The following is a 17,487-nucleotide window of genomic DNA, read 5'->3' as shown; positions in this document are numbered from 1 at the left end:
ACTGTCCAGATTATTTTATGTTGAACATTCTCATTCCCATTTGGCTTTTGTTTTGTTTTTATGCATTAGGCCTTACACATATGTGAAAATGTGAAGTAACAAAAACAAAAGCAACTCCTATTACAAATACATACACAGCAGCCGAGCAGCTTGTTGCATCAGAACAACCCCTTCTTGCGTACTCAAATAAAAATTTGTAAACAATTTACATAAAATGTACTAGTTACTTAACCTTGTTCAATTTCAATACAAGAATATTTTGATAAAATATTATTTAAAGCGAAGAGCACAGAAGGCGAGATTTCATAACTAGAACAATGTTTTGAATAAAATTTCAAAGACGTGTGCTATAAAAATCACGAGAATGCTAATATGGAGGGCATCATGTGATTTGGTTCAAGAAGTACATGTAAACCTTGGTACGCTTCTGTACACTTACTGCTTATTTAAGATGAATGAAATGTTTTTATGTTTCCCTTCATATCAACAACAAGATAGTTATCCGTTTTTGTACAACCAGCATTAGAGTGAATCGAAAGAGTTACAAATACAACTATCTACAGTTATTGGTAGGAACTTAAAGCAATATTTTATTATTGTTTTATCTGTGACGGTGTTATATTATTTATTACAAGTTTTAATTAAGTGTGAAAGTACAACTTACGGTATTAAAAACTGATGAAACATTTTCCAACTTATATGTAAACGTTTATCTAATGTTTTATCATATTATTTTATAAATCACTGGGTTTTACAAGTTTTGTTGTATTAAAACACAGTATAATAAGAACTTACATTATTTTGCCCGAACAAATATTCTAGTGTTAAGAGCAATGGTTCCCAACCTTTTTTAGGCCCCGCACCCCTAAAAAATTTTAATGTGTTCTCGCACCCCTCACAGTAATTATTTATTTAAGAATAAAGATGAAGGTGGCCAAAACAAATGTTATCTCGCACCCCTGGTTGGGAACCACTGGTTATGAAGATAAAAATGGCCTTTGATTTTACCATTGTTTACTACATCGGTTGTGGCCCGGCATGGCCTAGCGCGTAAGGCGTGCGACTCGTAATCCGAGGGTCGCGGGTTCACGCCCGCGTCGCGCTAAACATGCTCGCCCTCCCAGCCGTGGGGGTGTATAATGTGACGGTCAATCCCACTATTCGTTGGTAAAAGAGTAGCCCAAGAGTTGGCGGTGGGTGGTGATGACTAGCTGCCTTCCCTCTAGTCTTACACTGCTAAATTAGGGACGGCTAGCACAGATAGCCCTCGAGTAGCTTTGTGCGAAATTCCCAAACAAACCAAACCAAAACTACATCGGTCTTTGATAACATCAACCCAAATTATATCAAACTAGTATTTATTCATACAAGGATTGGAATCTGAAAAATTGCTTACCATATATTCTTTATAAATACACTTCTCACAGTATAGGTATAAATAAAAGAAAACAACAATACAACTTAGAATTTCATTAGTCACTTACTCTTGCTATCCGTATTTATAAAAAAAATAATAATACTGTACACTGTTTTAAAAACATGTTGAACTATACTATAGAAAAATATAATGCTTACTTTGACTTTGCCACTTCACACAGTGGCAAGTTATGTGTTACCATATTTTCGTAATTATATGATTACATTAGGGTTAGTTAGTTTATTTACAATAAAGCTATTAAGGCTACCTATCCTGTTGTCCCTAAATTAGATATGCTGATCACAGGGAAAACACTCATTGCTAATTCATGAGCTAGACGTTACCAACGAATAGTGGGATTAACTATTACTTATAACACAGCCCACAGTTGAAAGGACGAATACATATGGCACTGAGATTCGATCCTATGACCCACAGGTTGCGAATCGAGCACCTAAACAACGAGGCCTTTATGATTAGCATTGCTTCCAATGAATAGTTAGCTTCAGGTTATATAAAGCTTCACTATGAACAATGTTTTACCCCATTATTGCCTTGGTAATCAAATAAGATACCAGGCTTTACTATAATTTTGCCATTGTAATAAGAGGTGTACATACACCCTTGTGCAAATTAATAGAAACAAGACAGAAAATTACGATTTTTTCAATTTTTTGCGTTTTATTTCTGAGAATCTAAAAATTACTCGCAAATTAATACATGATATGACCGACTTTATTTTTCAGAAGATCATTAATCTGCTTTGGCGTTGAGTCCACGATTTGACTGCAATTTTTACTAATTTTTGGATTGCGGTACCACACCTCAATTATGGCCTCAATTAGCTTATCTTTCGTAGCACAATCTTTTCCCCAAAGTTTTTCTTTATAAATCGTCCAAAGATTTTGAGTAGGATTTAAGTCCGGAGAGTTTCCAGGCCAGTCCAGCACCTTTATTCGTGTTGTAGTCATAAAATTCTTCACAAGTTTCAATGTGTGGCACGGAGCCAGATCTTGCTGAAAAATGCCAGATCCATCTGGAAATCTCTTTTTTTCAATTTCTGAACAACTCTTCTCTGCAAAACTTCGATGTACTGTGGTCCTCGCATCATACCTTCTACGATATGAAAGCCTCCGACGCCATAGTAGCTGAAAAAGCCCCAAAACGTCTTCTTCAAGGGATGTTTTACGAACTGATTGATGTGAGATTCTCGAAGTTTCTCACCTGGAGATTGTGAACATGCAGACTTCTTTGACCCTGTACGAAGAAATGAGTCTCGTCACTGAATAACACCTTCCTCCATTGTTCTTGCGTCCAATTATTGTATTTCAGACCCCATTGATACCGTTTTTTCTTCATTGGGTTGATAAGAAGTTGTTTTTTTTTTTTTACTGGTCTCCTTGCCCTTCTAACGCAGTTTCGAATGACGTAATATTCCTCAAAATTTCGTCATATATCCCAAAAATAGATCGACCATACTGCAGAAAACAGCTAATGACGCCGTCTGTGTGAAAAAAATGACGATTAAAGGAAATAAGCGGATCCAGCGAGCCTACACCGGCCGCCATGCTGAAAATATTGTAAAATGACCATTTGTTTCAATTAATTTACACAAGGGTATACTATAGTTTTATACTGGTACACCACAGTGTTGATAAAGAAAGACTAATAAACTTCAGGATTGCCAAGACAGAATGTCATGGCTTACTACAACAATATCTTAGTATTGATGATTGAATTTTTGTATGGATGCGCTTTTTTCCATATTGTAAAACCACAAATAAGGAACTTTTTATCTGTAATACCAATCTCTCTGAAAACAAAAGTATTTGAATCAAACTGAAAAACTATATACTGAGATTTCCTACTTTACTGATACCTTATTCTCAAGCTGAAATTTAATTCTAGAAAATATGTAGGATCCCCAAATGATAAGTCATTTGTGGTATAAGTAACTATGTAACATGAAATGATGTAATATATATATATATAATTTTAACTAGCCAACTGCTCTCGGAGTGTAGTTAACTAATCAACTGGCTTCATCTATTTATTATATACAGTATACAAATTAAGCTCCTCGTAATAAGTGACTTTAAAAATATATTATAGTACCTCATGTACCTAGTAATGAATTTAATGATTCTCTGTTAATATTCACCTTCAGATAATAAAATCAAAAACAAAATGAAAATAACAACTTGTTGATAAGATTTGTGGAAAATATGTATAACTGAATACAGCATTTCAAACATTTCAAACAATAGTTTCAGTTTTGTTGTTGTTGTGTGTTTATGCCAAATGTAAATATAATTACTAATATTTATCATGAAACTAAGATGCTGAGCAATTTTACAAGATTACCACAGTTACAAAACAATTTATGTGCATGACAAAATTAAAACTTAACAGTGGTAAAATGAGCACTACAATTCTAAATCACTACACTATTGCTGTGGCACACCATCGTAGTTTTACCAAACTTTTGTGGTATTTCCACAAATAACAACAGAATACCCTCATATTTCTACCTCCAAGATGAACAAAAGTATGTATTCCTGACATGGAGCCTTTATTATTGCTGTGTATCCACTTGCTTTCTATAGAAAGTATTTTGAGATGATCACAATTGTAATTGAAAATTTCTATTTAACCCTTTCGGCGCTGAATAACAACTTTTAATGTTTGGCATGGCACTGAATATATATGTTTGATACTTCAACTAATTATGGTATCAGTACTAAATGCATGATATATTGGCAATAACTCAACAAAAGTCCTTGAAATATTCAGTGATTGTACCCAATACTATAAACAGTGGAGCGCCGTTAAGCCGCGGTATTTGGGAGGTCAACCTGCTTAACCGCAACTTAAGTGGTCCGCGGCTTAAACCTTTGCGAGTGAAAAGCCGAAGTCGCCAACAGCTCCGCCGAGGAGCCTCATCCGGGCCATTGCGTGATCATTATAATATTAATGTATTGACTATTCAGATACAATTGACAAGTGCCGTTTTAACACAAACGACTAATGCATTGCGATCGTTCGCTTTTGCAATATGCCATGTCGCTGCTTACACCTTCTTAACCAACCACTTGAAACAGTAAACTCTGGATCTGCATTAGGGCCATGAAGTTCCTTGTGTAGTTTCTCTGCTTGTGCTTGAATAACTGGTCCAGATATGGGAATTCCATTGTTTCTGGCTTCACAAAACGCATTGAACGTTGCCTTGTCTAACTCAGGATCTTGTGCTGTTCTAGATCTCTTGTGTTTCAAACCACCCTCATCAAGAAATCCTCTTAATTTATTCTCATCTTTAATCTACCCACGCAATGTAGACTCAGGTATGCCTAACTCTCTACTAACTTTAGCGCGAGTTTCGCCGTTTCGTATTCTTTCTATGACATTCAGCTTTTGCTGAACGTCATACGATGCATGTTTACGTTTGGTACTCATGGGGTAGAAATTTGTCAATATGATATGCTCACTATTAATTCAGAAACTGAAGTGATTTCTATTGGGTTTGTGGCCAATATTTATACAATTCCATAAAAATATCGGATTATCGAATTAAAAATAATACTTTAATTATTGATCACTTTTTTCACGGATTTACCGCGGATTAACTTTAATGTATGGAGAGGTGTGATTCGGTAACAATGGCGGCCTCCATAAAGCTGACATAGAGAGCGGATAAGATAGATTAACGGTCGATTTCTATTGTAATATATTTTATTTATTTCCCAAATTAAAGAAATCCTTTTTAAATATCCCCTTGAAGTTATAAAGCCAGGATTAAATTTGTAAGCCGCGTTTTTACACGTTCTTAAATTAGCGGTGAGCCGCGATAATCCTCGCTCACAAGACTTGCTACAGCGGCTTAAGCGATTTTGCGGTTTAGTGGTCCGCGGCTTAATGGCGCTCCACTGTATGTTAAATTCAATACATAGAAATAACAGGAATAAAGGAAGGTCGTCTGACGCGCTGAGCCTACAAGTTGACTGCGGTCGCCAACCATGCCGAAAGAGTTAAACTTTACTGTGGAAGATGAAGGTATTTAATTAGTATTTGACTGGTATTGAATTGATGTTTTTTAATGGCACTGTGTCAAATACTACTGTTTATTTTGCCCTAAATATTCCTGAAGTTTTAAGATGATACGTTTACTATCTTACTACTATCACATTATTCCTTTATGATGATTTAGCACTGCAACATTTTTAATTTCTAATAACATTTAAAATGTAAAGTGATCATGTAAACATTTTTTTCCCTATGTAACCAAATCATGGTAACTGTCAATTCTTCTTGCTTTTGCATCAACCAGAAAGTTTTCCATGAGTTTATTTTATCCTACAAAATTATGAAAGTTTATGTCCACACATTTCTGTCTTTACTGTTCTTCAGTAATTTTGCTAATCCAACTTTTTAAACAGACTCAAACACTCAAAGTATACCATAAAAAGAGAAAATTTAATCTTTGTAAGTGTCGGAGCACTTTAGTGTATGTAAAATTCAGTGGAAAGCATACAGAGACAGGTACTCCATCTACGATTCTTATAGACTGGTAAAAGTTATGTTTTGTTGGTTTTATTTTAGCTTGGAAAGCTAATACTATGTGGAATTTACTTTCAAGTGCACATCAAATACTTTACATTATATACTTTGCAAGTGCATGTGGTAACAGACATAGCATTTTAAATCCCTTCTTCTCATAGGAGAGTCCTTACAGATCTGTGGAATTCTTAAGTTTCTAAAACATTTCACTGTATTGTATACATTTTAGAACTGAGTAATCTCTTATAATTACAGGGTAAAAACAACAATACTTGGATACCTGAATTCATTTAACAATGTAAATCTATGTGTGGCATGTTATAAAAAAATACATGAATGCCTAAAGATACTTAATGGTGTAAAACCATTTTAGAACTACAAAACCTCTTTAGATTGATCATGAATTTACTTCACAATCTACACCTATGTAATTACTTAACATGCACTCTTGTGGCACACATAACAAACAGGCTATGTTCACATCAACAAAACTGTTTCAAAAATAATTCTATTTATCACAATCAATACCATTTCCTGATGTTAAATACCAGCACTATTCAAAATTGTTTGAATAAAGTTTGATGTTTAGCTTCTGTATTTCTATTCAGCATGAAATATTATGGCATCAAGAGAAGGTTACAATAAACCAGTGACCTAAAATTATCAGGGCTTACCCTGGACTAAATTTTTCTGTAGCCAGGCTATTAGCCAAATGATTTTTTTGGTAGCCAATTTTAGCCAGTGTTTTAGCCAGAAAGGTTTGATCCGTATCCAACCCTCCAGCCAGTCACATACGATAAGACAGTCAAAGAATAAATGACAACTAAGTTCTTATCATACATTTTATTTCAATGAATTTATTAATCAAATTTATTATAAAACAACAGTTTCACAGTTACAAAGTTCAATGTTTTTCACACACAAATCATTACAATAATGACATGGGAAGACGAGTCACTAAATTAAAAGTAACTGTTATTATATGCTGCTAAACAGGGGTCTCTCTAGACTTGCAAAACAGGGAGAAGGTTTGCTCTAATTTATATAATTATGGAAAAGTTTACAGTCAATAGCATTATTTTCTTCTATAATATAATCTGTATAAGATGACTTTTCCTTAAGTTTACGAAGGGTGAGGTTTGGTCTGTTTTAGGAGACCACTTCTCCCAATTTTCTCTAGTGAGAGCCCTGCTTAATAAAATATATATCATCACTCAAATATCCAAATAAGTCTCAACATTTACTCAGTCAATAAATACCTATTGTTTTTTGATGCTTGGTTAGGTTGTCTTTTTTCATCACTGCACAACCAGTTTTGAAAGTGTTTGAGTTTTGTACTTTAATGCACAATGTGCAAAACATTTGCTTTGTAGAGGCTTCATATTTGAGCCAGTTAAATTCATTCAATCATTTTTCTTGGAATGATCGTGAACTGTCAGTTTCAGTTTTGGATTTTTTTGATGGAGGCATTAGACAACTTTCACTGCCTAAGGGGTGTTTGGCCTGCGAAGAAGCCATTCTGAGATCTGATGAATTTGCTGCATATTGGCTCAATTTATAGATAATCTTTCTACTAATTAACATTTAGTTTTTTACAAGTACTTGTTTATTATGGTACTAATCCAGTAACCGCTTTTAATTAAACTTACCAGCCAAGCCATGCGCCATTAGATGATGTAATTACACATGTGAAAGCCATCACAATCTTCGTGGTCGTCCTTTAATTATAGCGCTGCTAATCAACCACATATAAATGAGTTATTCGTGTCAAGCCGTTAGGTCGCTGTTGATTGAACAATTTTTCACACGTTTGTCGATCCTGACCTTGCATGAATGCAGACGGGTCATTGATTTTATCTGCTTACTGCATACTTGCATTGAAAAAACGTTGATGAAGTGAACCAGTCTAGCATTTTGTAAACAAACAGTGTTTTGCCTGTATATTTGCCAATTACAATTTTTCTTCACCAAAAAACAAATAATAGCCATTGGCAAATATGGCGAGCGACAGCATGAGCCCTGATTATTTTGAAAAATACTATCCTAATGAAAAGAAAATTTACTCTCCAATCCTACTGCATTAGAGATAGAGCTTTGGATAGCTTAGTTTACTATGATAGAGCTTTGGATAGCTTAGTTTACTATATTTTATTACATAACTTAAGAGTCATTTATAACATTTTATCAATGAAATATGTTCTCTGTTAATGACACTTCACTCTTTTGTCTTCTTTTCCTCTAATTTTTTGTAAAACAAAACTACTGGCAAAAACTTTTAGCATGGGCTGAATTTTAATGTATGGCATATACAGTATTTTTAAATCAGTCTTCTCACAGGAAAGTAATGTTTGATTCTTTATTTAGAGTATAGAAAAGCACTTTTACATTTAATAACACACGGTAAATATGTAAGTATGAAATACAGATAAAAAAGGCATAAATATGTACAGTTGTTCCAATGATTATTTGTACAGTTTCATATGCCTCTAATGTTGTGAAGGATCTGAAACATCTGAATTGAACTCCAATCAACAAACTATATTACTAGCACAAAAGGAAAATCGAAGTTCAGCATTCCGGCAATTGTTTTATTTTTTTCTGAAAAAAAAACAACAACAAAAACAGCAGGCAACTAAGATATTATACAAATTTTTATCACAACAAAAACAATATGTTTGTAAATAAATTATTAAACAAAAAATATACTACTTTAAGAGTCAGTTACTTTACATAATTTATAGATCAAACAGCATAGTTACTAAAAATTTGGACTGGCCTACAGGTCCACATAAATAATGTTTTTGTCATGCACATTTTCATATAATCACTATAAGTACAATTCTTTTTTTAACCTAACTGACTACCAGTTTATTAAAGTTCTGTATATTAAGGTATATTTTAACACACTGGATCATTAAAATGGAAATGTGAAGTCAACACAACTAATGTTTCATTTATTATAATAAGTTTTTTTCAACATGGAAGTAATCTATCTAGAACCAACACTTCCTTAATAAGTCTTAAATTGTATTACAGCACTTTACAAAACAATCAACATTTCCTTGACAAGTCTTATAACCAGTATTTATTTAAATAAATATGAGTGGTTAATAAAAGGAGCACACAATGACACCTAAAGTCCTATAAAAGTATTAAAATTCAGATTTCAAAAACACTCACTTTTTTCTTTGGTGGTGGCTTTCCAACACGGATATTGTCCATAGTAGGTGACATACTGTCTGAAACTGAAGGTATGCTTTGTGACACATCAGGTTCTCCTGCAGAAGCAGCTGGAGAATCACTGACATTAATAACTTCATCCTCTTGATCCAGAGTAACAGATGACCTGTGTCAATAAAATATATATCATTTATTCTTAATGAATTTATTTTAAGTATCTCCTGTTTTGCTTTGTTTTGAGAAAAATCCATCATACAGGATAGTCTCAAATTTTTTGTAAGCTATTGTACAGCAACACGAGGTCTACGTGTGCTAGCCATCCCTAAATTAGCAGTGAAAGGCTAGAGGGAAGACAGCTAAATCTTCCACACCCATTGCCAACTCTTGAGCTACTCTATTATCAACAAACAGTGAAATTGACCTTCACATTATAATGACTCCACAGCAAAAATGAAGAACATATCTAGTGAGACAGAGATTCAAACCCATGACCTGAAGATAGTGAGTCCAGCTCCCTAATCACCTAGCCCAAATTTGTCTTGCAATTGCTATTTATATATATATAACATTTTATCTGTAGTACCAAAACTCAGTGTACCAATGTAAGTTCGTATGTAACACTCACATAATTCATGCACTCTTGTACATTTATCTGAAACATGAAAATTAAAATTGATTAGCAACCTGCTTCGATGCAACTCAATTTGAACCAGCTTATGTATTGTGGATCAACATTAGCAAATGATAAATTCTAACAAGCTATACAAAATGCTATACATTTTTGGAAATTTTTTACCACTATGATTTAAATATATCCTGCATTTTCTGCTTTATTTTAGTTTGGAATCAAATTTGTTCATTTATCTATGGAGCTATTGCATAACACATGGTTATGAAAAACTGTAGGCTTTTCTCCAACTGCCTTTTTAAATTTGTTGTTTTCTAGAGATAAAACCTGTTCCACCCACACAAGATATTGATATAATACTGTACTCTGTGAAAGATGTATATGACAATAGCTTTCTTCACTGGTAAAGCAGATGATATCTAGAGGTTAAAGCTTTCTCCTGTGTTGTATGAAAATAACCAGTCATGTATGTAGTGCAAGTTAAGTAAGGGATATTAGACTTACGAATTAAAACACAAGGTCTCTAATTAGTAAGCTGATAGGAAAAGATCTTGAGCTACTTTTGTAAATTAGTCCTCTAAGATTTACTTCTCCAGTGTCACTCTGAACAACAGAGCTACTGCTCAAATTACCTTTGTTGGAAAAATAACAAACCTAAATAATAATACCACAGAGTCATGTAAACTTAACTTTTAAGCTCTTGTTTATAAATATGACTGAATTATATTTTTTTTCCCAATTGTATTTTTAGGGAATTATCTCTTTTTTTGTCCATGGATATTCATGTTGGTAGGTGTCAACATTAAAATAGAAAGAAAGAAGAGAATATAATAAAGAACAAATAAAAATTCATTGCACCCCAAACTAAATGCCACTTGTATAATACTGATAATCATGTAACCCTTAAATTTATTTTAATTTGGATTTTAAATATAACATTCTTAGTAATATACCAGAGTCTACAAATCTGAGACATATCTGCATAGTGTTACACAGAACATGAAGATATCAAAAATCATCTGTCATTGTAAGATGTTCTTTTAAAATTCAGAATTATTCAGCTCAATAATTAATTTATTTCCTTTACAAAACAGAAGATTTAGTAGAATGTAAAATAACACAATTTGGCTTGTTTTGAAGATGAAAAAATAATAAATTTTGCACAATCTTAAAGTTCAATATATCTTATTTCTTGAAAATAAGCAAAATAATTAAAAAATAATAAAGAAATTCACATATAAAGTATTTATCTAATGGCAGTTAGTCATTTTAAGATAAGAATCTATACTAACAAATAATGGATTCAAAAAATTTCACTGGATCAAAAGTACCTTTATTACACATATTAATAAAATAAATTGCTGAGTGAAACTGATTCAACAACTTTTATTTTTAAAAAATTAGATTAACTTTCAACCTGATTATTTGCTAGTTTTAATAATATCTTTAGCTTCTAGAGTAGAGCTATTACTGTGCACTAAAATGTTAATATTATGGATTAAATCACTACATACTTACATTTCAACAGACTCTTTCTTTCCAGACTGGCCAGGAGGCCATTTAATGTTGTCTTCACCTTTCAGACATGAACTAGGATCTGGCTCCATCGTTTGTAATTCTTCCAACTGTAGTGGAGGTTCAGCTGTTTCAGTACTAGTTGTTTCTTCAACCTCCTCCATGACAGGGAACTCTATCTCTGACACTGGCTCTTCTTTGATTCTGTTCAATGAAGCATGAACTAGAATGATCTTACAGTCACTTACCTATAAATAACTTTTATATAAAAACAATTTAATAACTTCTCTACAGATTGTCTTTTTTAATCAAACCACATGTCACCTAGTGTTTTTTTCATGGCAGTTACATTACACTAATTTGTTAATAAATGTAATAATCAATCTTTTAAAGTTATTGCTGTTATTGGGCTGTACAACCAATGTGTATTCTGTAACAATACATGCTGTTGGTTATGAGTACACTTTGTTATTGTCATAACAACTTTGGTTTGTTAAACTCAATATTATTGAAATAAATTTAAAGAGCATTTCCCACTTATCCTTAATTATGTACATATTTTATATGAATGTGCTTTTGATGGTGATACTAGCTAAAACACAGTATACAGAAGGTACTGTTTTCCTACCAATAATATAAAGTAAACAAACAAGTGTAGACTACTCTTAACTTTGTTTTTTTTTACATAAATTGAAGAGTATTACTAGACATTTCTATTAATTCACTGAATTAACAAATTTGTAGATTATCAGTAGTTTCTTATGAAGCTGCATTATCAAAGTATTCAGATCATAAAGACACATTCTGAAGATAGATATTATTTAATTCACATTAATAGAAACAAATGTAATAACTCATATGGACTATAAAGGGTATCCGTTTTTTTACAAAACTGAGGTACTTGATGGTATCTTAGCTAAAACTGTAGGTTTTTCCTTATCTTTTTTAGTTCTTGTATTAGATGAATCTTGTTCGAAATCTTGTAGAAAACTTGCATTATCACACAATACAGACTAGAAACTCAAAATATAAAAAACATGATAGTAGATGATAAACAAATCTTAACAAATTCCAAATTAAGCTCTTCGATTGGGCTAATGCATCCTCGTGCTTTGTGGCCATGGGTGCCTGATATGAGTGACAGTCAAACTTCAATATCCCATCAAACACAAATTTCTAGTGGGTGCTCTTGACTAGCTATCTCCTCTCTAGTCTATCAGTTCAAAATCTGATATAGCTATAAACAATTACTTCCTTTGTGAAACTTTGCACAACATATTCAGATATGAACAACTATGGAATGAGAAATTCTGTCTAGTGTATCAAAAATCACAGCCATAAAAGAATTCAGAATTATAAAAAAATTAAGAGTTTGCTATTTTTCAATGTATGTTTATAAAAGCAAATCAAACTGATTACAACACAAATTTAAAAATATCTTTAGTTTCAATTTTACTGAAAAAAATCTTACTGGTTAATTTTTCAGAGATATTGAGGTATTAAGAAAAGTCAGTAGAACTTAATGTGGATGTATAAATTCATTTCATATAAAATTACATCCAAGAGTATCATACAGCATAAATTGCCTTTGAAAAAAAGTTTGCATCTGCAATTTTCAATTTTAAGAAAGCATGTAATCAAAATAATCCTATAGCACTACAACTGTTTCAATTATTGAATTTTCTTCTTTAAATATCTTAGCTAAGTAATAAAACTGAATACACAGAGCCATATGTTGGTTTTTAAGACATGCTGAACTATATGGTCACTAATACATGACTCACTTTGTCAATTTACTATCCTCTGTAGGTTTAACTTCTGGTCTTCTCAGTTTCTCATAGTCATGCATCAACTGCTGACAAATCCTCATCATCCCTCTATGGTAAGCTACAACCCGGTGTTGATAAAAATTGTGAAGCTCCGTCATACTTCCAAGCCCAATCTCATGAAATACCTGTTCAATAACATCCTGAAATAAAAAAATAGAAATAATTATTAATATATTATTAAGATCTATAAAAGGCAAACAGGCACAGTGGAGCATGAATATGTTTAAAACCAGGAGACCCATCAGGTATCTGACCTATTGACACAACATATCTGTGCAGAATGATATCCAAGAAGTAGCACAGCTTCTTCCATATCACAGAACTTATAGTTTTATATAACTCCATATGATTGGATATTTGTTCTTTTTTTTTTCTTTCTTTCTGAGACACTTTTGTCTCTAAATATAAGGAGAAGAAACAAAAGATCTGTTAGCTCACATGAAAAATTATTGGAGGGTCAGCCCCTCCATGTTCATTACCCACTGATTAAAGTATTCCAGGAACTTTTCTACCCATTTTTAAGTAAAAAATACTCTTACCTAATTCTTTATATTATGTTGAAAACTCAAAAAAATAAAAACATTCTTTGGTTATTTTCTTCTATTACAGAACCATTATGAAATATAGAAAATGAGATATAAAATTAAATATTTCCTTAGTAAAAAACAACAATTCAATTAGATGACATTCTCAGTCATCAACTGAGATAAGTTGTCTACAAGTTAAAATTTTCCTAAAATAAAAGTGTATTTCCAATAATACTTACCTACTCTGACACTTATGTACTGGTCTGATTTTTCTTGCTTGCTCCAGTCTTTTATACCCCACTTACCTGCCCTTGACAACATACTCTCCACTTACATTGATGTACCCTCTATCCAGAGAATCTGTACAAACACCTTATTCATATAATATTATCACTTTTTCAAGACAGACACCATCCCAGCTTCTAACACTAGCTCTGAGTGTGTAGGAAGGACAGGAGAGTATCAGAGGAGATAAGTGTTTTGGTGAAACATTTTCAATTTAGGAAATTATTAACTTCCAAAACACACTTATAGCAAGAATCCCACACTGAGAAGGTGGAAGAGCATTTGCACAGATCAGGGAATGGTACTCGAGTGGGAGAACTGTACTAAATCCAGAACAGTATGCTCTTCACCCAGATCTTAGTTCTTGTACTGAGGAAGGAATAGTACATAACTAATCATCATTATATACTAGTCTCAATAAGATAGCCAAGGTTCTACAACTCAGAGTTGGAATTAAGGGTTCTTGGTCTCTTTATTCCACATTGGTTGCTAAAGCAATTGAACCAGTTTAGTATAACTGCAACAGTACAGGAACTCTGATGACAATATTGGTTTGATCCAACAACCACTGAAGAATTAAGATGTTATTCTTGAAGGAGACAGGATAAGTCAATGGATGAGAATTCCTGATCCATCAATTACACAGTGACACTGAAGGGACTGCATGTGTGCTATAACCAAAGGAATCAGTTATTCAGGGAATGCCCACATCCTCAAAGAAGATAAAACCACCCATGTAAGTAAGAGCTTGACTGCCCATTAAATAGCCTAGAGCTGGATGGGAGTTGGCTGAACTTGGCTTAAAACAAATTGAAAAAAGACACCCAGATGAATTTCTTGGTTATTATAAGAAAGGCAACCTTGGTGGCTTCTGAAAGGAGACCTTGGGCATGTTTTTCCATCAACTGACAAGATGGTATCAGAAGTAACTAGTCATCCAGATAAGGTATGTGCAAGACCAAAGTATAAAGAAAAATTTGTACCCCTCTGCAGAAGACACATGGTGCAGATGCTAGGTCAAAAAGTAGATTCCTGGACTGCAGAATCTGAACCCTCTGCAGGAAATGTAGATAATGGCAAGATGACTTCACTATGAGAATGTGGACAAATACATCAGTAACATTGGTCATCTATAGACTTGGAGAATAATGCCAAAATAAATTGAGAAAGGATTCCATTGTGAACCTAAGAGGATCTAAGAAATAGTTGAGAGGAGAAAGTTTGACAATTGGACACCTTCTTGAGCACAACAAATAAATAGAAATAAATTTCTGGAAGAATGGGATTGACTCACTACTCAACCCCTTGCTTAATAGCTATCTATTAGACTTGGAACAAAGATCTATGCGTAATCATTGAAATGTTAAGAGTGAAAATACCACAGGTTGGGAGGGTAATGGTTTTGGAGAAGTTACTGATATAACCACCTCTGACACCAGAACACCTGAAATACCCATGGATATGTGATGAAGAAATTTAAGGTGTCCTTCAACTGTTGTAACATTATTCCCACAGACCCCACCCATCTAGGGTTGTCACTGATGCTTGAGGATAATTATGCCTGAGCATAAGAGCCTTAAAACTAAGGACAGATCTATTTTCAGTATCAAAAGAGCAATGAACAGAAGCTGGGGGTTGGGACACATGACAAACAGTCACACCATGACTTTCAGCAAAAGCAAAAGAAAGTCTAGAGGCTAACAATAACAAAGAAAAAAAAAAGCAAATAGGGGACATCAATTCATGATTCTAATGCTTCTGGGACACATACAAATATTAATTAACACAGAAAATAAGCCTTATGTAACTTACAGAGGGTTTACACCAGGGAGACCAAACTCCCTCCAACATGGCATCTCTACCAAATAAATCCCAACAATATACAAGCCAGGAAACCAAAGAAAGAGCAAAAGCTGATAATATTACCAAATTAGAAGTCAGCAAAAAAAACAAATTCGTTTTCAAATTGATGTGGAGTTCACTGATAGACTTCTAAAAAAAGTTGGCTTGGGGAGGGAATGGGGTAGAAAAATATTTCAGTGCAAGAGTGAGGGTCAGATAAATCCAAGAAATTGTGATATGTTTAAAGTGATCACAGAGTCCAGTCTGAAACCCCACATGTCCAAAAGAGGATCTAGTCTGCAGAACCAAAACATACATCCAACTGGTGGTGATAAGTCAAAGCATGCCATTCAGACAAATGAGAGGGACAGGGTATATTCACCCTGCCATGTAAAAGAGTGGTAAATCTCCCAGGATGAACAGCAGTATTAGATGAAGGAGGAAAAACTACGTAGTCACTCTTAGACCTTTCAGCCATCAAGCAAGAAGTAGATACAGAGGTAACAAGAGAAAACCATCACACCTCAAAACTCAATTGAGTAGCTGAATAAATGGAGCAAGAGGTTGCTAATCCAAACTGGCCTTGTGTGAAGCTGACTTAGTGAACATAGGCACTAGAAAAAGAGAATCCAAATTCCTTCCAGATTGTCCTGGATCATGGACAAAAGCACCTTCAGAGTCCCATGCAGATATGCCACTCACAATGAATAAGATCAAGGGCAGCCTTTGTCTCAAAGGAAGCTCCTTCTATCAGAGTGGAAATGAAAGCTTGAGTGAAAGATGGTACATAGTCATTAATAATAATCAGGATTATGTATTTGATTGAAAAATAATTACTCTTAAAAAGATCTTTTACGGTATAAGGGGAAAAACAACAATACTTTCAAGTACTCTAACATAAACCTCTATTAATTACAAAAGGAAACAACAGTATTAACATTCAGCAATATCATATAAGTTTCCTTGAATGGAAATTATGCCTTTGTAGTCACACACATTATCTTTTCACAACCATTTGAAATTTATCTTGTTTATTTGTTTTACTCATTTTTTTGTGAGAAGTGCTAGAGATTACTCTTAATATCACACGTCTACACATACCATTTTATGACTCTTATGTATTTTCAAATACATGTAACCTTGATAAACTCTCACGCTTCAGGTTTTATAACAAAAACACAGATCCTGAATAAGGATAAAACCTGTTTGACACAAATCCTTAAAAAAATGAAACTTGTTTGACATAGGTTGTCATGTTTATTTTTGAATGTCATGCAAAGCAACATGAGGGCTATCTGTGCTATCCATCCCTAACTTAGCACTGTAAACTGCCAACTCTTGGGCTGCTCTTTTACCAACAAATAGTGGGATTGACCACAACATTATAATGCCCTACACATCTTATAATCTCATGGCCAAGTATGACAGAAGCATCAATAGATTAGACATTTTAAGATCTCTAGTCTGTATATTACTTCATAATGTGTATCAGTTAGTCTACTGAATATACAACTTGAACAAAAATGGGAAGGCATCAATCCAAACTTTTACTTTAACATTTTAAGAATACAATCATAAGCAACAATAAACACATTTTTGAAATTATTTTTTAAATTGTGGGAGATTTAAACATTAAAATATAATCAGGCACTAAGATCACATAAAAATAATATCCATTTGGCAGTTCTTTTATTAAACACAAGACACAGA

General features: G+C 33.4%; 1 protein-coding gene and 2 long non-coding RNA genes across 5 annotated transcripts in view; 2 read left to right on the top strand and 1 right to left on the bottom strand.

The window, feature by feature from the left end:
* The first annotated feature begins 373 nt into the window (after positions 1 to 373).
* Positions 374 to 3,671, top strand: LOC143230763 (uncharacterized). Its single transcript, XR_013016621.1, has 2 exons — positions 374 to 569; positions 2,164 to 3,671. It is a non-coding gene; the product is annotated as an uncharacterized LOC143230763 (long non-coding RNA).
* A 576-nt stretch (positions 3,672 to 4,247) lies between these two features.
* Positions 4,248 to 11,581, top strand: LOC143230762 (uncharacterized). The gene is made up of 2 exons (XR_013016620.1): positions 4,248 to 5,467; positions 11,363 to 11,581. It is a non-coding gene; the product is annotated as an uncharacterized LOC143230762 (long non-coding RNA).
* Spt7 overlaps positions 6,800 to 17,487 on the bottom strand; it is a 29,899-nt gene continuing 19,211 nt past the window's right edge. For all 3 annotated transcript variants that reach the window (XM_076464885.1, XM_076464886.1, XM_076464887.1), the window contains exons 7-10: positions 13,079 to 13,263; positions 11,298 to 11,498; positions 9,152 to 9,317; positions 6,800 to 8,569 (exon numbers count right to left, since the gene is read on the bottom strand). In XM_076464885.1, coding sequence (XP_076321000.1) covers positions 8,540 to 8,569; positions 9,152 to 9,317; positions 11,298 to 11,498; positions 13,079 to 13,263 — 582 coding nt within the window. In that variant the 3' untranslated portion in view covers positions 6,800 to 8,539. The remainder of the gene's footprint in view (positions 8,570 to 9,151; positions 9,318 to 11,297; positions 11,499 to 13,078; positions 13,264 to 17,487) is intronic.

The sequence above is a fragment of the Tachypleus tridentatus genome, chromosome 10, assembly GCF_004210375.1.
Source record: "Tachypleus tridentatus isolate NWPU-2018 chromosome 10, ASM421037v1, whole genome shotgun sequence".
In the NCBI taxonomy this organism is placed as follows: domain Eukaryota; kingdom Metazoa; phylum Arthropoda; class Merostomata; order Xiphosura; family Limulidae; genus Tachypleus; species Tachypleus tridentatus.
Note: the sequence above shows the minus strand (reverse complement) of the source record. Positions and strands in the feature narration are given on the sequence as shown.